Raw genomic sequence first — 23,165 nt, 5'->3', positions numbered from 1 at the left:
ATCATGACATAATTTTTTTGAAGGAAGTGTTTGAGGTGTTTTGGCAACACCTAGGTCAGAAGCGTGAAAGCAGGTATCACAGTGAGAATACCCTTTATCAACACCTAAACAAAAACACAAAGCACTCATCCATGAGAACTTTATCTTTCATCGTTCAGACCTTGTGCTCAGCTCAGATAATCCGAAGTTTTAGTGGTACACTCATCCTGCGCTCTCTCTCTCTGCTTCCTCTTTTGAGCACCACTTTTTGTTTTTTTGTTGGGTTTTTTTTGCTATGCTTGCTAAACATAACTTAAAATGCTGCTGCTGTCTAGCTTCTCTGTAAGACACTTGCAGAAAGACAAATCCTTGCATAGTTGACATCAACAGGTTTGCAAGCATTTTGCACAAATGGCAGAGAGCATGGTTAGGAAATATAGGTAAAATATTTGCCAGCATTTTCATCAAAGGTGCCCATTTTAATCAGTGATGTGTGAAATTACCCAGTAAAAGTTAGGTTTTTATTCACACATAGAACCATGACTTAAACATACATACAACATGTAGAGGAACTCCTATAATGTGTCCAATTTACTGAAACATTGTGAAGGTGAATATCCAGTGTGATGTAGAGGGGCTGCCCTGGGGTCACACTGTTGGATATTACACCATTGATCCAGATATGGTCATTATAGTCATTATAGTCAACGATTTTAGATGACTAGAATTTAAACAGTTTCTTTTAGAATGAGATTTATTCTGTGCTGAATTCTATCAGCACCCAGATATTTACAGCATGTAGTCACTTTGGACTGACATGAATGGTAAGCTGCTTTCTGATTACGTCATGCGTATTGTTCCTTGTGCTTGAGAAAAAAAAAGTTATTTTTTCAAGGTTCTTTGTATTGAAGGCGTTTCCTCTTTAGTCTCTCAGAAATCCCACAGAGAACATCAGACTGTGTTACCTTCAACAGCCCCTGTGGTCAACTTGTAGCTGCATTGTCAGACTGCTTCCTCAGAGGATATTCGATTAGAAATGCTTTGTGTGTTTGCAGGCACACACATACACTGTACACGCAGACGCAGCAGGACTCACTGTGCGTACTACTGCAGGCCTCCGAGGATTATTAAGTTAATAACCAAGCAAAGAGAGGGTGAGGAACCCAGGAAGTAACACCACAGCAGGGCTGGGGCTCACAAAGTCACGCACACACTTCAATAAAGCCACGTTTTACACTGTGACTTACATTTTTTAACCACATTGTTTCAGATCACTAGACAGTATTATAAGCATCAGTGTGATTTGTACAGCATCTGTTTGATTAAAAAGGTGTTCTTTTTTATCTATTCACACAGAATAAGATCTTGCTGCAAAGACATATCCATAAAAAGCCCATCTTGTTCTGATCAACATTTGTATACACTCAAAAACCCAAATATTAGTCACATGGCAGCAACTCAGTGCCTTTAAGCATGTGGACATACTCAAGATAACCTGCTGAAGTCTAAAGTGAACATCAGAATGGAGGAGAAAGGTGATTTTAAGTGACTTTAAATGTGTCATGGTTGTTGGTGCCAGACTGGCTGGTCTGAGTATTTCAGAAACTACTCATCTCTGGGTTTTTCCCACATAACCGTCTCTTTGCGGAGAATGGTCAAAACAAAAATATCCAGTGAGCACCAATTCAGGTCAGAGGAATATGGTCATACTGCTTCGAGTTTATAGGGAGGCGACAGTAAATCAAATAAGCTCTTGTTGCAATCAAATTGTGCAGATGAGCATCTCTAACTGCACAAAGTGTGGAACCTTAAAGCAGCAGAAGACCACACCAGGCGCCTCTCCTGCCAGCTGAGAGAATGATAGTGGGCTAAAGTTCACACGAGCTGTCCAAAATTGAACAACAGAAGAGTGGAAAAATGTTGCACTTATTTATTATCAAAGAGTTTCACGTTTACACATCCAGAAGACACAAAGCCACAGTTGCATTCATTTGGGGTTATATTTCTGATAAACTGATTGAAAGCAAGGATCACATTCACCTTCATTCTCATGTTTCCTCTGTTTTAGTTTCCACCAAATCCTCAGGGAAATTTATGTCTAAGTGCTGCACTCTGTGTTCACCAGTTAGTCGCTAACATTGTCTTCCTTCTTGGTGCTGAGCAGGTGATTCACAGCAGAAATGATGAGAAATAACAGTCGCGTAATCGCCTATAAATAATGCCACGTGAGTCTATCTTTATTCATATCTGACCCATTGTTAACATTAAATATGGGTCTGACCAGCGTGAATATGAATGTGTTTTCTGGAGTGGCTCTTCATTTGTTTAAAAAGCAGCTGGGGCTGTTTAATGAATGGAGTCAGGTTTCTTTTTGCCTCTTATTTTATTGTAAAGTTGTATTTATGGACAGATGGATGTTGTGAGCCATGGGAATCCAAACGCAAGTGTTTATCTTTTTTTCTCTCTTTGTTTATTGAAAGGTTTATAATAGCTCTATGCATGTTTAAGGACTGGGAATCTGACTAAACAAGGCCATATTGTATAAAGGTCATGGCAACACATTCAATCAGCACCCTCATTTATCTTTAAAGCGACCTTTCATTTTAACTGGAAATGCCTTAACCTTTGTCGTATTTCCTGGAATAGTCTTCAGCCTCTTCAGGTGGACAGGTCATCGCAGCAGTGAATCATCATTTGCAAAAAAATACACATCAGAAAAAGCTGGTACTGTAGAGAGTCTTTGCTCCGCATAAAAGGATGTGGTTTATGTTGTTGAGGCGTGACTCATTTCAAGCATATTTTTACAAAGATATATTTTACTAAAAGTAAAATAAAAAGAAGAAGAAGAAAGCAAAGAACACCGCTACTTCTGCAAAATTGGTTGATTCAATCACAAAGCTGGTTTTGTTGTATTTTTTCTTACCCCTGAAATAACCTTAAGGCCAACTGTGAGACTTCAACTTAAACCTTTAGCGCCCTCTGGAGGTATTAAGCTGTGTCTAGATTTAAAGGCACGGATCAGGCAGCCAATGAGATTTAATTTCCTTAATGAGCCTGTACATGGGTGGAAGTTATTTAAAGCAGCGGAAATGAGACAAGATCGGCAGTTTTGATATCTTACTTAAACATCAGTCTTATTAAATATTACGCAGGTTGTATTTTAAAGGAAACACTTTTGGATATTTTCTTGATACACTTTCCCTTACAGTACCTTCAACCCTCCACTAGAGGTCAGAGCAAAAATATAGAACCATGGAGGGCGGCACGGTGAAGGAAATTTGTACTTGAAGTCATGAAGAGGCTTTTTGTGAGCTGAGTGTTCTTTTTTTTATCTTCTTTTATCTTGTGAAAAGTGACAGTACTTTCTCTGTGTTACTCATACATTTAGAGATAAATACTAAAACGACACCTCTGGGAAGGCTCTCCATGACCATAAGGCCACCACGATGAGTTATTACTTAATGCCAAATGCGTCATTAAACATTAATAAATCATTAACGGATCCTTTTATCTCTTTACAGCCAAGGGATGTATGGGTTTGCTTAAAATGTCATTCATGTGTGAGCTGCACTGTGATTTTGGTGATCTGTTATCAGCGGGTACATTTGCTCACATATTCTAATATGCTGACTTTACCTGTGGTTTTTCTCTGAAAGATTAAAGTTCAGCTGAACATATCTAACTGTTAATCTGGTACAGAAGGAGCAGGACGTAGGCCTCTGAGTCTTTGTGTCAGGGGTTAATTAGTGATGTCTCATCCCAGTAACACGTTCAACAAATCCATCAATCACTTCTCAAGCAACACTTTTATAACCCTACTCTGAACAGTTCACTATTCATCCTGCTGTGTTCTCTTTGTCTCTAGATTTCAGTCTCATTAATGACAAATACGTGTTTTATATATACTACTATAGGACTCATATGCTTGACCTCTGCAGGGATATGAACCTGGCATCACAGTAATGCTGCCTACCCATAAAAGCTCCAGCTGAGGAGCTCTGTGGTGTTGTTTGTGTGGGTGTGAATAATAAACAGTGTAGTGGCAGTGGAGATTATAAAGAGCAGATAGCAGATAACAAAGCCTACACTTGATTTACTGGATAAAACTAATATCGCTCGCCTTTTTTTATGCTAATAAAGACATTTAAATTATTGTGTAACTTCTTGGCCACAAGCAGCTTCTATGGCTGTCGTGCCTCCTGAAAATGATGCATAAATAGCACGATTAAAAATTTTGGGCAGGGAGCTTGTAAGCATCCCACCACCACCAACACATTCTTAAGTAGCTAAATGTTAGGGTAATTAAATTGCTTGATATAAAAGTGATGAATGAATGCCTAAATAACTGTGCATCTGAGATACTTTGTGACATGAGGGAACTTCTCTGGGTTTCTAGAGTCTGTGGAGACCTGAACGAGGCCTTCTATAATTACGTTTTATGATCATTTGATGGTAAAGTAATTTATTTTTGTGTTGCTTTGTGATTAAAATATGCAAGAGAAAAAACAGCACAAAATTAATACTGACTACTTAATTTGATATACAACCATCCATAATTGTGCGGACACACACTGACACGTGATACCGTGTTGTCTCAACTATAATCTCTTCCTGCGTTTTCTAAATCTTGTATTATTCTAGCACTTATGCCAAATACACACCTAATCTCTAACTTTTGCTTGACGTAAGCCTAAACCCAAACCCTATGCTAATCTTAACTTTAAGCAACAATTTAGCATGTGACCGAGATGTCGAAGCTTTCCAAAAACCTTTACCAAGATCTGGAGAAATAATAATAATAAAAAAAATAGGAGTACAAACACATTTGACATAATAAAGACAAGAGCAAAGTTGGGGGTTTTTTTTGCATTTAGTGTCTTTATAAAACAGATTTGCAAAATATAGCCAAGGCTCATTCATTTAAATACGCCATAAATAGCAAGAAAATACTTTCCCATTTCAATTCAAATATTTTTTTGTTACTTCTTTATACACAAATCAGAGATGAACATTAGATGAAAAAAAATTATTGATTTCTTGCAGCAGAAACCCTCCCAAAACAAACCAAAAAACCCCAAACCCCCAAAAAACAAAACACAAGCATACCGTGTAGCTAGAGCGGCAATCGATTAGTCAGAAATATACATCCTCTGAAGACACGTGGTCATAAACATTAAAACAAAATCTTATTCAAGTCTGAAATATCAAAGCACACATCTTTGGATGGATTTCTCATAGTCTTTTAAGAGCTTTTCTTTTTCTTTTCTTTATTTATTTACTCCTTTATTTTTACAACATCAGCAACAGAACCGTAATTAACACCAGCATGGCCAAAAGGTTTGGGTCCATATGTACAATAGTGCAGACAAAAGAGCTTAAACGACAATGAAGGCAGTGGAGGGATCGTAACGCATCATTGTGTCTCCTGATTAAGTCTTCAAGTGGTCTCCCTATTTTTAGAAAACTATAAGATGACAGCTAAAGCATCCAAGCACCATAGATGCTTTTATTTTGAGAGCGCCGCTCTTTTTCAACACGTAAACCCAACGACTTAATAAAATAAAAACGTGAGTGAATGGTTATTTATTGATTTACTGAGCTATATTTCAATTTTCTTTTATGTTAATCATATCTGCTTAATGCCATTTTCAACAATGAATTCCCCCTTTTTGTACATTTGTGATCACGTGTTTACATTCTGCATTTTAAAAAAAAACAATTTTTTCAGTTTCAGAGGAATCTTATCAGAATTTTTTTAATTTTTTTTTTACAGCGTTTTGAATAAATAATGCAAAAAATATACATGTACGAAAACGGCATTCCTCATAAACAGACTGTTTTGCTTCTTTTGAAAGAATATGTAAACATTCACGGGGATGAAGAAATAGACCTTTTTGTCGCCGTCGGCCACGACATCGTGCTGCAGGTACTCACGGGCGCTGCTAATCACATTCATTTAGAAGAAGAGAACCTTCATTAATGTGAATAGTAAGACCTGTGTTGACCTACTGTTTCGTGCAGAGGTGACAAAAGTCTGCTTTTTGATTGAATTATCTGTTTGCCGTATCAGCAGGCTTCAAGCTATTCATTGACACCTCACTCTCTCTTGCTGTCTCTCTCTCTCTCTTTGTAAAAGGTGCTTTAGCTTTCTGGAGCAGATGAGATGCAGAGATTAAAGACATTTTCTTTGTCTTTTTTTTTTCCTTTTGTCTTCTGCAGACCAGTGTTCATTTGGCCGGCTCAGGGATGGGTGGAGCCCGCTCCAGCCTCATGGCCCAGGGGTTAGAGGTCGCAGCATAATATGGCGATTGGGTAAGCACTTCTTCTCCAGCTAGAGCAAAAGCAAACACTCCCCTCTGCCTCCCAGCTCCCGGCTTCTCCTCCTCCGAGATGTGCTTCCCTTCTGCCCGCAGCTCCTCCCTGCTCTCCCTGCCGGCAGCGTCCGCGCTCTTAAACCCCTGACCTCTGTTCCCGAGGCCCAGCAGCTCCCCAAGTGCGTGACTCTTGACCCCCTGGTACGCGGGGCTCAACCTGCTCTCCTCGAACCGGTTGGTCGCAGCAGTAGGGGGACACAGGAAGGTGCCGGGGGGCGCTGAACGCCAAGCAGCTGGCTTCCGTCCCCGCCGGGGGCGTGAGATTCGGCAGCTCTGCCGCTTGATGTGCCGATGCAGGTGGTCGGACCGCGTGAAACTTTTGTAGCAGTGTTCGCACTGATACGGACGGACGCCCGTGTGGATGCGCAGGTGATTTTTCAGGTCGTAGTTGTGGACAAACTTGGAGTTGCAGTGAAGGCAGATGTAGGGGCGTTCACCTGTGTGCTTCCGCATGTGGATCTTCAGCTTGTCTTGTCTGAGAAAAGAAGAAAACCGCACGCTTTCACAAAATGAGATTAACACAGAAATCCTACACCATTGCCCTTTCAGTTCTCGAGTTTTACAAGTGACTGATTTACAAAAAAAAAAGCCAACACAGATGATTTGCTTTTAGTGTCAACATTAAAGTTCTGCTCTAAAAATAAAAGTGGAAACTATGCCAAAGTGGGAGGATGTAGGTAAGTGAGATACCACTAATGCAAAAGCAGAGGGGGCTTTCCACTTTAACGTCTTTGATATTCAGATGAGGTGAAAACAGATTAACCTCAGTGAAAAGAGCATGGGGTACTTTTCCGTTAACCCTGCAGTTTACACTCTTTGTATGCTAGATGAAGATGTCAAGATAATGCAAAGTGTTAATGTGCAGCAGTTGAGTTTGCTTTCCACATACCTGGTGAATCGTACTTCACAGATTGTGCACATGTATGGTTTCTCCCCTGTGTGTGTCCTCATGTGCCGTGGCAGTTTCCCAGCTCCTTGAATGACCTTGTTGCAGATGGGACATTGCTGTGACGCTTTGGGCTTCATCTTCCTCTCCTCCTCCAGCTGCCAGGGGGGGAACAGCGCACCCAGGTGGGATGCGGAGCTCAGAAAACTCAGGTACGACCGAAAGTCTGCCTCATCCTTAATGGGACCCAGCGGATGACTCTCTGCTGGCACTGACCCTGCGTTCATAGTGCCGTCCAGGCTCGAGCTGACAAACTCCTTCAGCAGTTCGCCTTGGAGCATACTGGGAGGGACTTCATCTTTCATCTCCTCCTTTATGATCTCTCTTTTTACGGCCAGATCGAGGGGTCTGGAGGCTTCGAGTGGTGTGGAGGCGGGGAAGCTGTGGGGGAGCCTGGTTTGTGGTGAAGCCCCCGTGTGAGGGTGGTGGGCTGGCTCCAGGAGATGCTGGGGGAAAGCTGGGAACTCAGCGGCCCACATCGGGGGGTAGAAGCCTGGGAGGAGAGGAGAAAAGTTGGACCTCCTGTCCAGTGCTGGCATGCGAGGGTAGAGCCCTTCCTGGAGGAGAGACTCGATGGAGAAATCTTTCAGAGCTCGAGTCTCAATGCTCTCCTGCAACACAAGTTTTAGACACATTAGTTTTAGAGCTTAAATAAGATAAGATTATCAACAAAAACAAGATGATATCCCCTGAATTTCACCTGCTTTCTCGTGGTTTCTGGAGACTGCGACTGGGGCGTCTCCCTGTGCAGCCCGAACTGCTGGTGGTACTTAGAGGTGCTCGGAGGTGGCGAATCCTCCATCCCCGGGGGCGTCCGCTCCCCCCTGCTCATGGAAGACTGGAGCGACCTCTCGCTGACATTGTCCTCTTCTTCCTCGTGCTCATCCTTTCTCGACCCCGCGTCCTCCTCTTCGTCCTCCTCTTCTTCTTCCTCTTCCTCCTCTTCTTCTTCCTCCTCTTCATCTTCCTCCCCTTCCACCTCTCTCCCGCCCCCACCGCCACCCCCTCCGCCACCGCTGTCCATGATCTCCAGGCAAACGTTGATGATGCAGGGTATCTCCAGCATCTGAGCTGCGTTCAGGATCTCTTTGACGTTTGACGCCGTCACAGTCAGCGTGGACGTGTAGGCGAACTCCAGGATGGCTGTGAGCGACTCTGGAGCCACAAAGTCAATTTCATACACAGCCGCGGCGTGATTGGGATCTCCGCCATCAGTAGTGGCCACTGTGAAGAGCTTCTTGAAGTACTGACTGCAGGCGGCCAGGACGGAGCGGTGGGTGCGGTACTCCTGGTCGCGGACGATGAGGATGACATCGCAGAGCAGCCCGTCGCGACGCTGCTCGTTGAGGCTGCAGAGGACGTCGCTGCTGTGATTCGGGAAGGGGATTCCGATCAGATCCTCCTCTCTGTGGTGGACCATCTTCTCTCTCTTTATCTCTGCTGGTTGTAGAGACAAAAAGCGGTAGAAGTGAAACATCTGGTGGCAACTGAAAAAAGATGCAAATTCTGAATCATCATCAAAAATAATTCTCTTATTCTCAACCTGAAACTTTACTTTTACTTAAGCGGGGTTACATTTTGACAAGGTTCCCATCATTTATTCTGCGTCTTTATTATTTGAATAATGTTTTGGACATTTCAAGGATTACAAAAAAAAAATTAAATCTAATGCACAATTATTTTTTTTTAAACCCAAAGGTGAGCTATTTTTATTTTCTAATTTAAAAAAAATACCAGTGAATGGTTTTGATTTTTAATGCAGAAAAAAGTATAAATGTATAATTTAACAACATCAAAAAAATTGAAAAACAACAAACGACTAATAACTGGTATTGAAAAGTATTTTTAAATACTGTACATTTTTACATTTCAGATTTACTGTGTGTAATAAATGTCTTTGAAAATACTTTGATATACTCATCACAAAAGCTCCTTTGACGCTTTCCTCACAACTGACGTTATAAGAAATCTGAAAATACTTTCAATATTATTACATGTTGTTCAAGAGCCCTTTGGTTTTTTTAATATGGGGGGATCTTTCAGGAAAAAGCCCACATGCTGACTCGAAAACAGTACACACAAGTGTGAAATATTATGCTGATCGCTTTAAACAGGTCCTGTTTAATTTCCTGTTGGCATTTGATGACTGGTCACATGTACTTTCACTTTGACTTGAAAGCGGTGAATAATAGTTCTTTTAAATCCACAGAGCTGGCTTCTTGCTTCCTGGCCGTGCAAAGAGCCTGCCCTGTAAACTTGACTTGACTCATCCACGTGGATGGTGCAGGATTTAATGAAGGCATGTTAAAGAAAACAACAAAGCGGGGTTCTGAAACGCCGACGCAAAGAGTGCAGCGGTAGCGGCGTGTGCTGCTGCTGTCACCGGTGACAAGCGGCGTCCATTCATGGGGTGAAGGCTTTCAAAAAAAGCTTTCATATGCGAATAAGGGGAGTCTCTCCGCCGAGGCCGATAGTGTTAACACAATGAGTGACAGTCTAACTTTATTAAAATATACTGTAGGCATGCTTGTTTGCGTGCCATCTGTGCAGCAAAGGCAACAAGTGGTAAATACAGCATGTCTCATTTCGAGCAAACATCACGTTGGGTAATATTTATTCTTGAATGTGTTATCATCATTTCTTGTTGCAAGTGTGTGAGTTAGGGAAGCCCGTCATTTTAATAAGTCCTAAAGCGGTTCTTGATTATTATTTTTTTTCTTTCTCTCTTCTTACTTTTCAATTCGAAACTGGGTGGTGTGATAAAAAAGTGTGTGAGAGACGTTCTGTGATAGCGTTTATAATGTCCATCCCTCTTGTCTGCCTCTATCAGATATGAGAAAGAGGCAAGCCGATACGTTCATCGGAACAATACAGTGTGTGTGTGTGTGAGAGAGAGGGACTGGGATGTGGTGAGAAGTGAAGAAAACGACAAAAGAGGTCAGATTGTACTCTAGATACTGTATCCTGTCAAAATGCTTACTTGCAGTCTATCCTCACTCATTTCACTTATAGCGCGGTGCCTGAAAAACCTGATATATAGCACGTTATGGTCTAAACGCACAGATGAATCTCTGCTCGGTCTGCTCTCTTTCTTCACATTTTCCACTCCACAGCTGCCTGAGCTCCCACCTGTTGATTCACTGTACTGTTGTTTACAGTTCTAGTGATCAAACCTCCGCTGGCAGGGTGCTCATTCATTCACATCTATGAATAGAGCTCAAACTTAGCCATCCGCACTTGGTGGTCACTGGAGGCATGTGTAGATAAATACTTTGAAGCAGCCCCACACACCACAGCTGCATTGTTGACTGAACCGAAATGGGCCAGCTCTGAAGCCACACACACACACATACAGACCCAAGTGTCTCACTTTCTTGAGCTTCCTGCAGTGAATCACGCCAGAAGTCAAAAAAAAAAAAAAAAAGGAAAAACAAGACGGAAAAAAACTATTTCAGAAAAAATCCCCAAGTTCACCTGCAGGTGTACAATTCAGATACCTTACCAATCTTACATGTAGTTTATTCTTGTCGATCTTGTTGCTAGGGAACTGTTGCCATGTTCGTGCCATTGATACAGTGTGGACATAATTAAAATGTCTATAGAGGAGGTGGCAGTGTAGGATATATGTCCGCACGCACGCCGGCCTCGATGCGACAGTGAAAGTTACAGCGAGCTGGGGGGGGGAAGCTGTTTGATTGGCGATTTGCAAAATGGAAATGATGATGAGGATGTATGCAGCTCACACCACAACTTTACACTTTTACAAGGAATAGAAGAATTTTTTTTTTATTGTATTCCCACGCCATGTGCACAACCTCCCTAAAAGTAATAGCCTGGGCAAGGAGGTGAGAGAATCTCCAGCAGGGAGAGATCAGATGGCCCTAAAAGTTCCCTAACAGGTTGCACAAACACCAGCGGAGGGGCCCCTCCCTGCGACAGCCTGCCAAGGCAAACAATAGTGCAGAGCTTGGAACAACACTGAGTGGATAAGAGCAGGAGAAAATGACTGGGAGGGCCTGGCGAACTCACTGTCTCTCATTCGTTTTTTTTTTTTCTTCTCCTTTTCTTTTTTTGCTCTCGACCCATCCCACCCACTCCTGGAACTATGGGACACGTGCTGCTGTTGCTGTTTGTTCACCCACTGAACCGACGAGTGCCACTCCCCTCCCCGTTCCCACTGTTTGCCTGCCACTAGCTAGCACTAGCTCTTAGCGGCCGGCCCCCTAATTACAATGTGGAGAGGATCTAAGGAGGATGTGCCACATAGACAGGGAGGGGAGGAGGGCACCGCTTTCCCACCACAAGGTCCTGGAGCGACATTTCATCAGCCAAACAAGTCTTAGCCCTTTAGACGCACACGCAACACCCCACCCACCCATCAAGGAGAGCGAGGGCGGCAACGCCTTGAGAAAGGGCACAAAGTGACTCGCCTTCTGTCCCCTTTTCAAAGCAACTCCAAGTTATTAGCAATAAAGCTCAACTCGGTAAGTAGTCGTCAGGTTTAACAACCTGCCATAATGAGGTGGCTGGACTTTTTTAATGAATTAAAAAACAAAAAACAAACAAAATTTGTTTTTGATTAAAACTTTTAGCACCTATCACAATTGCATCACCGCTTTAAAGGAAGAAGTTCCAAGTGTGGGAAAAAAAGGTTCACACCAAGTTCAACTCATTTACTAAACTGACCTCTAATAAAGGCCTTTCCGTCTCCCTCTCTTTCTGCCTTCCTGTACTGGCCAGCATCTCCTCTCATGCCTCACTTAGTCACCAACACTTTCAACTCAGCACTCCCGCCCCAAATTATGTGTCACCTCCATCCAGTGTCGTCTTTCTCCCGAGAACTTCATCTGCTCTCCGGGCACTGACCACCAGCGCCACCTCCTCCTAATGATTCTCCTCTTCTTCCTCTTCCTCCTCACCACCTCCTCCTTCTCCTCCTCCACCTCGCTCTGTCCGTGTCGCAGCTGTATCATCATTATGCCTAGAGTAGAGTGGCTAACTTGTCCCCAACCCTGACCGCTCAGGCCACAAATCACCAGCTAATGTCCATCTCAAGCCTTGTGACGGGCAGACGCTCATTTGGCCTGTGCGCTCCAACACCCAGTGCCTAGTTTATTCCTGTCAGGCCCGTTCATCCGCCTGACCCACATGCTAAATCACCAGCAGCCAGAGTTTACCCCTGTCACCGACTGCCCATAGCAAACACCTGCGAAACAACTGTCACAGGTGGACAATTGCACGGCCAATAATTTACAGTATTGACAGCCAAAATTCACCTCCCTTATTAAGGGAAGACATTCATTTGACCTGCTGTGTAAACTAGTCCATTATCGCCAGTGAAACAGCAGTGCACCTCGAGGAGACACTTCCGTGGTTAGTGTTAGTTTTGAGCCTCTAGGCCACATGAAGGGGGGGAGATTTTTATATTTTATCTTAATTGCTGTCAATTAGAGCAGGTGAGGAAGGAGGACACAATGCCAGTTAAACTTCATGACTGGGGCTTTATTTTCTCTTTGCGGTAATGGTGAAATGTCAGGGTCAAAATCTGAGTATTTAAACAGAAACCTCTGCTTATTTGGAACAATCAGGGCTTTAGGAATTAGTGTGTGTGTTTTAACAAACGCACAGAGTTTTTTTTTTTTTTTTTTTAAGTATTGTCAGCATTTAGGTTAAAAAACCCCAACTAAACAAAAATACAACTTTTACAGCTGTGCACTTCAGAGTAACTTCAAACTACAGATTCACAGTCAAATGCATAAAGTGCCATTAAATACAATGTTATACTGCATTGCTCACTTAATTAATTCAGAAAGTCTGCAGTTATTTGTACCTTTGGCTAGTGCTCAGCCTTGACTGATTAAAAATGAATGATTCATTTAAAGTTAACACTGGATCTGATCCAAGGTCAGTTCAAATCGCACGGCTCCTTAAAGCGCCTCTTTGCGCTAAATGTCATCTCTCAAGCCTTTCGGAGGGGGGCCCACAGCTACCCGCCTCCGTCTCAGTCACCCCAAAAGTTTACTTTATTGCCAATAAAACAAGAAAGTTTTTTTTTTTTCAATCACACATATTCAGTTTGAAATAATGGACAGTTTCTAAATCTCATCTGATACTTTCTTCAGTTTGGCCTGAGGAAAGACCCCCAAAAATGAGCAGAGGAAGGTTATATCCAGCACCACAAGTGAGAATGGTACAGTATAAAATGATCAATACAGCATTTTAAAAAAAAGTTGTTTCAGTTTTCCAGTTTGCATTTATTCACATTTATTTGTATTTTTCTGCAATGTAAAAAAAAAAGTCAGGCTTTATTAAACTTTACATTTAAACAGGATAATATTGAGCGTCTTTACTAAGCTACACACTGGCAGGCAAAGCTTAAAAACTGATTGGAATAATTGAGATATGATTAATAAATCATTAAGCAGACTTTTTACATAGTGTGTAACTGCATGCAGTTTACCACCAGCACGTCAGCATTACAGCACAGCCTTGTTTTGCATCTCTGTATGCCGCTGAATAATGCTTTCTAAAATGTGCCACTCACAGTCAGTTGTAGGCAACTGTATTTACATTTTGTTCTGTTCAGTTGGCTCCAACAAAGAATTTGATGTAGAATAAAAAAAGAAGACCAGAAACTTTTAAAACAGCGGCGAGTAAACAGTTACAACAGCACTACGGGTCACTGCTTTTTGTAACTTTATGAGCTAAGAGGTCTTATAAGCTGACTTGCTGTAAACAATCATTTACAGCTCAGCCTCAAATCCATAACATGTTTTTTTTTGTCTATTTTGTCTGTGCTCTAAAACATGCCCCCTCCCTGCTTTTAAAAAAAATTACCTGAGTATTTGTGGATTTAACGGAGAGTGTCATATAGATACAGAAACTGTAATGTGTAATTACTTTTGGAGACAAAACACGCACTTAAGTCCACCGAAACTACTATGTTTGGCATTTCCGAGATGTGTTGTGATGCTATAAATGCCCGCGCTATTTCCAGCATCTTTACGGCACAGTGTTTACACTGCACAGCCCGAATAATGACACGAGTCGTTAAGTGGTTTTATTGACCTGTTTGCACCTTTTCGGGCCTTTATGGTCTAAAGCGCTCATTTGAACGCTTAAGTGATGCACACAACCCAAAAGTGCAAGCCGATTCACACGCGCGCGCACACACACACACATCCTCTGTAATACTCAGAAATGATTACACACACACCCATGTGGATGTTCCACAAGTCTGACATCCAAATAAATTTGCACATGTCTTGATACGTTCCCCCAGCATTCCACAGATTTCAGCAGGCATCACCTACCGTACCTTCTCTTTCTCAATTCCTCTCACGTGTTTTTGTATTTCCAGACTACTAAGAAGCTCCGCTGCTCCTCACTTGACCTCTCAGCATAGCTCTCTTTAATTGAAACACAGCTGCCTCGCTCTTTGCCCGTCTGTCAGTCAGTCCATTCACAAGCTCCTCACACTAGATTCAGATACCCATTCACAAAAAAAAAAAAAAAAAAAACACCCCAGGAAGGAAAAATATCCAATGAAGGGAAGCAAAGCAGTGCAGCAGAGGAGAGCAGAGAGCGATTCTTGGGTCTGTCTGTGTAGCCGAGTGGCTGGTGTGGAGTTTAGAGTCAGGCAGGCTCACTGTTGTGTGTGGCTCATGTAGGACGAGCGAGAGAGTGAGAGGAAGAAGGGAGGGAGGGCAGCAGCTCTGCGCTGTGGAGATGTCGCACCACTAGTTTTTATAGCAGGGTGGGTAGCTGGAAGATAATAATACCCCATCCTCCTCCACAACACAAGTTTAAGCGCAGTGTGTAATAAGCCCATGGCGCAGACACCCTCTGATTTAGGTCAGACAAAATGAATTTTTAGTTGTGTTAGAGTGGATTTTGGTAGAAAGGGACCGGGGCAAAAGAAACCCGAAGGGGTTGTTTGGGGAGACTGAGGGAGGGTAAAAATGGAAAGGAGAAAGAGAGGGAGCGAGAGACGGAGAGAAAAGTTAGGAAAGCGTTTTGTGCACCTCTGTTGGTGAGTCTCAGACTGAGATGAGGAGAAGCAGAAATGCAAGTGGAACTTAAATCAGGTTAGTTTTATTCCCACACCTGCTCTTTTCTATTCTATTAAAAATGAAACTTGAAATAAATCTAAAGCGATTTCCGCAGGAAGCCACACACTGACCCCCCCTTAGAGAAATACTGATAGCAAGAACTGACTAGTTTCTGGAAAAAGAACCTAATAAATCAACCTATTTTGACCTGAGAGACTTCTGCATAAACCCGTTAAACTAGCTGATTCAGTCAGTGGCGTTAATTTAAAAGGCTGTATTATTTAAAAGCTGTCTGTATCTGAGACAGAATTAGACCACAAACGCGACAAAAGAAAAAAAATACCACAAGCGTCTGTTTACAGACCTTTTATTTTTTTCTCTCTCTCTCTTTCTCGCTTTGTCGAACCGTTGTTTCAACTAAGTTTCAGAAACCCGGCCGTGAACAGCAGACGGCCAACGTTAGAGTCCTGTTTTGAGTCAGAAAGCGCCGAGGCAGGGTAACAGTTGGTGAGCACCACCACCTCAGTCTGTGGAGAGGAGGAGGAAGTTCATGCAGAAAAAGGTGTAGAAATAAGCCATTCTGTAAAGGCTCGAGCACAGAGGAGGAAACTCGGTTCGGCAGGAGTTTTGAGGAGACATTAAACTTCAAGACGAGATTGCCTGTTAAGCTCCTTTCTGTGTTGAGTCAGATGTTTGTGATGGCAAGACGGAGGGAAAGAAAAAGGGAGAACAAGTGTTTCCTTTGCCTTTGCTTTCACACACACACGCGCACAAGCCAAATGTTATGACAAAGCACATTCGCAGTGTCGAAAAAGCCATTGGGTTTTCCTGTGTGACATCATTAAACCACACCCTTTGTCATACTTCACTGTTTTTATTCGTATAAGTTTTACCGCCTAAGCAATATGAGAGAGAGCGGCAGTCTGGCTGTTTAAAGGCAGCAAGCGAGATCCGAGCAGATGTTCGTCCACGATGGTAGAGCACGCAGCGAGCCATTGTTTTCCTGGTGGCTGCTGGACCTTCAAATCTACTAAAATATTTCTGACCGACCGTATATCATAACCGACAATCAGACAGTGAAAGGAGTCAAATTGTGTTGAGTTAACCTCCACAAACAAGTACACATCAGAGCGTACATCAGACTATGCTATGCCCACTTCCACTTGGGGAAAAAATGGACCAAAGCAAACCGCAGCCCATGCCCACGGTGGTTTACACTGTTTTGTACAGGGTGAGAGCCGAGGCCAGTTCGCATTGCATCTAGTATATATAAACAGGGTAAGCCACTAACTGCTAGCAGCCCAGCCAGACGGCCAGAAAAACAGCGTTTGTCTTCCTAAAAAGTTCGACTATCTGTTCTAAACACGCCTGCTGCCGTCACAGCAGCGCTCTGTAAGTGGTACCTGTGCGTATTGCTTTGTTCTAAACTCGGAAGAAAAAAAAGCACAAAAAAAAGAAGTGCAGGCTTTTGAACTGCAGATTGAAAACAGTCATCTCGTGGCGCTGGCATGCAATTTGTTAAACACACAGATTTGCCATGCAGCTCTGTGTTTGGTGACGAAACTTCACAAACGTCTACGGCAAATTAATATGCAGCTTAATTTAAAGGCCTTTAAAACTGCTCGTACAATCTCAGCTCTGCCTTTTTTTTCTTTTCAGGACAACCTGAACATGTTATATGACTTAAATCAGAAAATCTGGTGAGAAATGTGCATTAAGGCCAAAAAAAGTGCATCTTCATCCCATATGGAGCGATGAGTTTAATTAGCTTAATCACAAAATAACATAAGCTATTTTTAACTGCTGTGCAAATAACAATCAAAAGTTTTTTTGTGTCTTTCAGTCGTTTGTGTTTCTCTAAGCTAACAACTCATTCCTCCTCCCCTTTCTCCAGGAAAAAGCGGTGGATCTTGCCGCCTGCTCTGTGCGCGCTCACAGTCATGAGGGCTGAGTAAGAGTCATCTGTTTTGTCTGTCTGTCTCTCTGACTGGTGTGTCAGTGTACCTGTTTACTGCCACCTGCTGCTCCCAGCAAGATACACATACAAGGGCACCAGATTGGCACTTTGGATGGGGGATGGGGTGTGAAGCATCATTACATAAAGTTGATATCATGAAAACTTTGGTGCTATACTCAGCTTGGCCTTCTGTGCAGCACCATAAACACGGCAGTCCGCTTCTTAACGACTAAAATTGGCTCTTTTTGGCGCGTCTGAGAAGATCTCATCAGCATATCTCAGATGGTCTCGTAGCAGCACAGCAGCCACGTATCACAGAGTGAATTTTTACATGTGCCACTGGTATGAAATAGTGTGATGCTAGACTGCTGTGCTTTTTAGGTCGCCTTGTTTGGCACACAGGGCCCTGCCTTCGCCACCTGTCTCCAGACAGTTATTGAAAATTATTAATTTTGATTTCCCCCCTGCCTTTTATAGAGTACTATTGCTTTCCATTTTCAAATATTTACACCATCAGAGCAGAAACGGTGCATCTGTTACACTTGTACGAGAAGAAGAAAATAGAGCTAAAGGTCAGGATGCAGCATGCCTGGAAGCAACTAAGCTCCATCCGTCCATGCAGCAGTCTGAGCAGAGACCCCAGACTTTCCTCGCCACAGCCACATGTTCCAGCTCTTCCTGGGGGACACCAATCCAGCTGTGAGATGTAATCTCTCCAGCGAGTCCTGGTTCTGCCCCAGGGCCTTCTCCTGGTAGGACATACCGGAAAAAGCCTCACTTAGGAGGCATCCAGGAGGCACAGTCAGATCCTCGAACAGCCTCAGCTGGCTCCTTTCGATGTGGAGGAGCAGCGGCTCTACTCTGAGCCCGTCTCAAATGGCTGAGCTCGTCACACTATTACTAAAGGAGAGCACAGCCAACCTTCAAAGAAAACTCATTTCTGGCACTACCCAGAGCTTGTGAACATATTTTTCAAAGTTTCTTGGTCTGCTGATATGGACGTCAGATCAGATAATACTAACCCAGTGTAGCTGTAGAAGGCAGACCAACTGATGATTCAATAGGTTGGGGCTCTGTTTAGGTAGGCGCTTCTCAACCTAGCTGCAAAGAGGTATTACAAGGATGCCTGCAGAGTGTTGAGGCTGTCTTATGGACGCACTTTGGTTCTGAATATCTGCTGGAATCACTTTTTCTTAAGTGTTCCCAAAAGACATTCATATTGTTTCATCAAGTTGCAAATATCCCAAACTGACAAAAGTAGCTGCATAAATATAGATTTCACCTCCACAAAGGTGACCGACCGCTTTCTGATGGGATAAATGTGAACTCTGACCTGAAGGGGGTCTGTAAAGCAGTTCTGAATTCTGACTTTTCAAGAAGTACTTGTAACAGCTAAGAATCAGTGTTAAAATGCAGCAGCAAACGTGCTAAAACAGTTCAGGGACGAGCTCAGCTGACCTTCCCAGGATTAATAAAAACTGTAGAGGCAGACAAACACGACCAGCGAAACTCATACTTTGACTCTGAAGCCAGGTGTGGCCTGGTGTGGGAGAGAAGCAGGAAAGGGAGGCATTCACTACCCCCACTCCTCTTCCATCCAGAGATAGGGCATCGCAGCAGCCTCCCAGGTCTAACATCCCTTGCCTCAAGTGCCAAGGACAGCCAGGCACTTGGAGATGCAATGTTGATTAAACACAAAGGGAGGGTTGAATGTGTTCAAACCCACTGCAAGCTCTGCCTCGCTCACTCGCAGACAAACATTCACAGAGATACACACCCATCTGTCATTGCACTGAGGTCATTAGAACTCACCTTGGAGCATGCCATTCGGGTGAGTGAGACGAGGGCGTTTCCTGTCTGCTGACCTGTCTGTTTTGGGCTTTAACTTTCTCCCATTGTGCCTTCTTTTCAAACACCCTAATAAATATGGGAAGCTTTGCCAGAAGGGAGGTAAAGAACTGCAAGTACTCAGTGAAAGTCTCACACAGTTGGCTGCACTCCTTTGTATGAATCCACTGAGTGTTTTCTTAAAGGTAAATTTGATCATTCTTCATGTTTGAGGCCGCTTTTTTGAGAAGAATGTATCCAAGGCGTAATAATCCCAACAAAATGTACAAAGAGTCATGCCCCCGCTAGCGCAATGCGACTTCAGAATGCATTTCAGGGTTGTGTTGTGTTCGCTGGATTGGTTTGGCGTCGGTATTTTTGTGTGAGCGTTGTGTACGTGCGTTTCGCGAGGGTCGTCAGGTGAATGAAGACAACTCCTTATGGTGATAACGAGAAGGAGGCCAGCCTTGGTGGGACAGCCTCTGTCTGCCCTCAGGTATTGTGTGTATGTACGCATGTTTGTGTGTGTGTGTGCGAGTGTGAGAGAGAGAGCATGTGTACGTGTGTGTGTCAGCAAGAGAGCCCTCGGGCACTCTGGCACCTCCTAATTAAAACCAGTCAGGCTGCAGGGCAGGGGAGACAGATGCCTGTCATGGAACACACACACATGCACACACACACACACACACATGCACGAGGTGGCGGACCGCGGTGAACCGCATGCACGCTGGCAAAATACACAAGCCTGATGCGCAGGTCAGCTATTTTTGGAGGCGAACCCAATTTCATCCCACCCACTCAGGTATCACACAGGTAACTAATCTGTGACAAAACACAAGCAGAGCTTATAAAATGATCCACACACGGAAAGCAAATATTCCGAGATAAAGAAAGTTGAAATCAGCGTGGACGAGGTTAAAATTAATTTGACTAATCTGGTTAGAAAACAAAAAACAGTGAGTGATTTCGACCTGAAACCTGCGTGTTTGTGTGTTTGGCAGCTTAAACTCAAACGCTCTCTCTTACCTGCAAGTTGTGAACCACAGTGGCCTCTAGACTGACACATCTCTGTTTCTCCCAAGCACAGAGTGAGGCATAATTGTTCTGTGTGTGTGTGTTACCTGCAAACTCTGTCACATTTTATCTCCCAGTGAAGCACCTCGAGCTGCAGGCGACTACATATAGTACTTAGCAGGCTAACTGCTGTTTGTCTGGGGTAGGTGGGTGGATCAAGGCATGTTGCTCTCCTTTCTCTCCCAGTGATTAGATAGCATAAGCAGGCCAGCTAGCCTAACCCACACACTCATGTCTCTAAAACTGCCATCCAGCCCTGCTTTCTCTCTCACTGCCTCTCACACACAGGTGGGTGGACCCACTTATTCAACCCAGATCTTTCTTTTAGACATTATGAAATCACGCTCTCTTTTTTCCTTCTCCTCCCTTTCTTCTTTTCTTCATCTAACTCCCTGATGCTGAATGACACGCGGCTCTATGCTCTATATGTTTCCCCGCACTGTACGTGCGGCTGTTCTTCGTTTTCTAATTTACCAGCCAGTCATTTTACCCGATTGCCAAACTGCCGAGAGCCAATGCCTTTCTTTGTGCTTGTCGCCAGGTTAAAGCTAGGTGGGTTGCTAGTGGTTACAGGGGCCCTATTTTGTATTATCTAGGTAACATTCAGGAAACACCCACAATTTGTATGTGAAATGCTTCACTGCGCAACCACATTACAAATTGCGGCTGCCACTGACATTTCAGATGTTGAAATGTATGACAAAAATATTTCTCTGATGACTATGACCCTGCTAAGGAATGCATAAAAAACCACTACAAGACACATTTCCTCTGTGATTTAGTAAATACAAAGCAACTGTTGCATTATTAATAGAAGTTCATAACATGAAACAAGTTTCTGTGTGATCGAGTTTGTTTTTGCAGTTTTGCGAGACCTTTGAGATAAAGTACAGACACACACAGCTCAAAAGTAAAGTGATATATTTATGTAAAGCAGTAATAACTTAAAGGAACCCAAATGCCTTGATTACGTTGTGTTTGAAGAGTTTAGTGTCAGGGTAGGTGGTGAGCAGGAAGTGTGAGGCAAGAGGTGTTCCCAGGAAGTCAAAGTGTGCAAGTATAATCGGTCGGTTTATTATTTTTAAGAAAAATACTGGATGTGGAGATGAAAAGGAGGAGCACTGTAAACGGAAAGATGGGATATAGCTTGAAAAGCAGAGGGTGTGATCGAGCCGACCCCTGGGAGAGAAAGGGCCTACCTCCCTCCCCCCGGCTGCTTCTGTCGTTGGAGCCAGGCGCTGTGTTTCGTGAGGAACGCAAAAGTACACAAATCCCACAGAAGGAGCTTTTTTGGCAGGGCTTGGGCCTCCCACCCACGGCAGCCTCTTCAAGCCTCCTCCCATCCTCTATTCATCTGTGAGGGGCGGCTTACTCACCCAGCCCAACTCCACACACACACACACACACACACACACACACACACACACACACACACACACAGAGAAAAACACACACACACAACAAAACCTGGACCTCGATCCTACGGAGGAGGGCGGACACGCACGCGTGCGCACAAAAATGGCTCCTCTGCCATTGTAGACATGCAAACACACGCAGCACATTAACCTGAACACAAGTTTTTGCGGGTATGCGTCTAACAGATCAGGTTTTTTTGGAGGTCGTTTTTTTGTCCTCTCTGCTTTCTGAGCAGTTTTCTTAAAGAAAAAAAAAAATCTGATTCAGGACAGCTGCCATGATGACATCTGTGTCACAGAAGGTTAGCATCAGATTGTGTATCCCCGTGTGGATGCTGTTACATGGGCATGCCCACACGCTGTCAGGTGGGAAGAAGGCGTGCGGACTCATTCACCGTCAGTCTCACAATGAACACATTGCATAATTCTTCAGATGTGAAGCCGCGTCTTCATTCATTTTGACAAATTGATTCAGGGCTGTTAAAATCTCTTAGTCAAGCACTTTTTGTGCCCTTACACGCCGGCTCGCTAAGCTAACTGGCTTGTCATGATCTGCACGGCATACTGTAGGTGAGATTGTACAAACACCGGCTGAAATCTGTCCCGGGTAATGTTTGTTAAACACAGCCGACGTAAGCGAGGCCCTGCAACAAAAGACCAGCGAGGATCAGGTTCAAATCACTAATCCTAGAGAGAGAAAGAAGCAGACGTGGAGCTGTAGTCAGACGAGAATAGGTGTGGTAGCGTCTACTTGATTTTATCCCCATCTAACCTCACAGCAACAGGAAAGAAAGCTCTGTAAGGTTGTTGTTTTTTAAATTAACAATGATGGCTGATAAGCTTTCAAGTTGATATCTTCTGTACATGCTGCTTTATTGTATTTGAAGTTTTGTTTTGCTCACATTCCCTTTATCATCTCACACCGCATTTTGAGGAAGCGGCTCATTTTCTAATTTTCCATTCATTTTCATACGATCCATCTTGTTCTCTGATAAACGGAAACACACTGCGTATCTAAATTCAGAACCTGACGATAATAATGTGGTTCGCGAGCTGTGAAGCTGCTTTAGACCACAGCCGCCTGTTTTTAGGTCGGTACTGGAAACTGAGATCATTTGTCATAACCTGTTGATTAAAACAACCACTGGTTTGTACATTATTTGAAGCATATAGTGCATAATTGCAAGTTTCTTTAAAATCAGCGGAAGGTTTGCATTCACCACTTCGGTTAGGACCATGCCAGCCTTACTAACACGGAAAGCAGGACAGTTGACATCTCGCACAATGATTCAGTCGTGTCGTCTGATGAACACTTCAGTACCTTGTTACAGATATCGTGTATAACCGCCCTGTAATGATACTCTTGAAGTTATTCGTGGCATTTGATGAGGAGTCACAGGAAGAGTGAGATAAATGTGAATGTCACACCTCTGCCCCCACATCTGTTGCACAGTGAAACTGAATTGGAAGCTAAGATTGCTCTAAATCGCGAGCGGTGATTAAACGGACTCCTGCCGGACAGATGTTAACCCATGTGTCCGA

General features: G+C 43.4%; 1 protein-coding gene across 1 annotated transcript; it reads right to left on the bottom strand.

Annotated features, from left to right (window-relative positions):
- Positions 1-6,206: 6,206 nt before the first annotated feature.
- LOC134632370 (zinc finger and BTB domain-containing protein 7C) lies at positions 6,207-14,722 on the bottom strand. The gene is made up of 4 exons (XM_063481055.1): positions 14,618-14,722; positions 8,000-8,739; positions 7,243-7,910; positions 6,207-6,828 (listed from the first exon to the last, which is right to left on the bottom strand). Exons 2-4 carry the CDS (start codon positions 8,717-8,719, stop codon positions 6,207-6,209), a joined length of 2,010 nt encoding a protein of 669 aa, XP_063337125.1. The 5' UTR covers positions 8,720-8,739; positions 14,618-14,722.
- Between the last annotated feature and the right edge of the window lie 8,443 nt (positions 14,723-23,165).

Source organism: Pelmatolapia mariae, linkage group LG7 (genome assembly GCF_036321145.2).
Source record: "Pelmatolapia mariae isolate MD_Pm_ZW linkage group LG7, Pm_UMD_F_2, whole genome shotgun sequence".
Classification (NCBI taxonomy): domain Eukaryota; kingdom Metazoa; phylum Chordata; class Actinopteri; order Cichliformes; family Cichlidae; genus Pelmatolapia; species Pelmatolapia mariae.
Note: the sequence above shows the minus strand (reverse complement) of the source record. Positions and strands in the feature narration are given on the sequence as shown.

Coding starts and splice junctions, on each gene's coding strand:
- LOC134632370 (XM_063481055.1), bottom strand. CDS start 8,719: ATGGTCCACCACAGAGAGGAGGATCTGATCGGAATCCCCTTCCCGAAT. Junction 7,911..7,999: donor CAGAAACCACGAGAAAGCAG/GTGAAATTCAGG, acceptor CTTGTGTTGCAG/GAGAGCATTGAGACTCGAGC. Junction 6,829..7,242: donor TGTGAAGTACGATTCACCAG/GTATGTGGAAAG, acceptor TTCTTTTCTCAG/ACAAGACAAGCTGAAGATCC.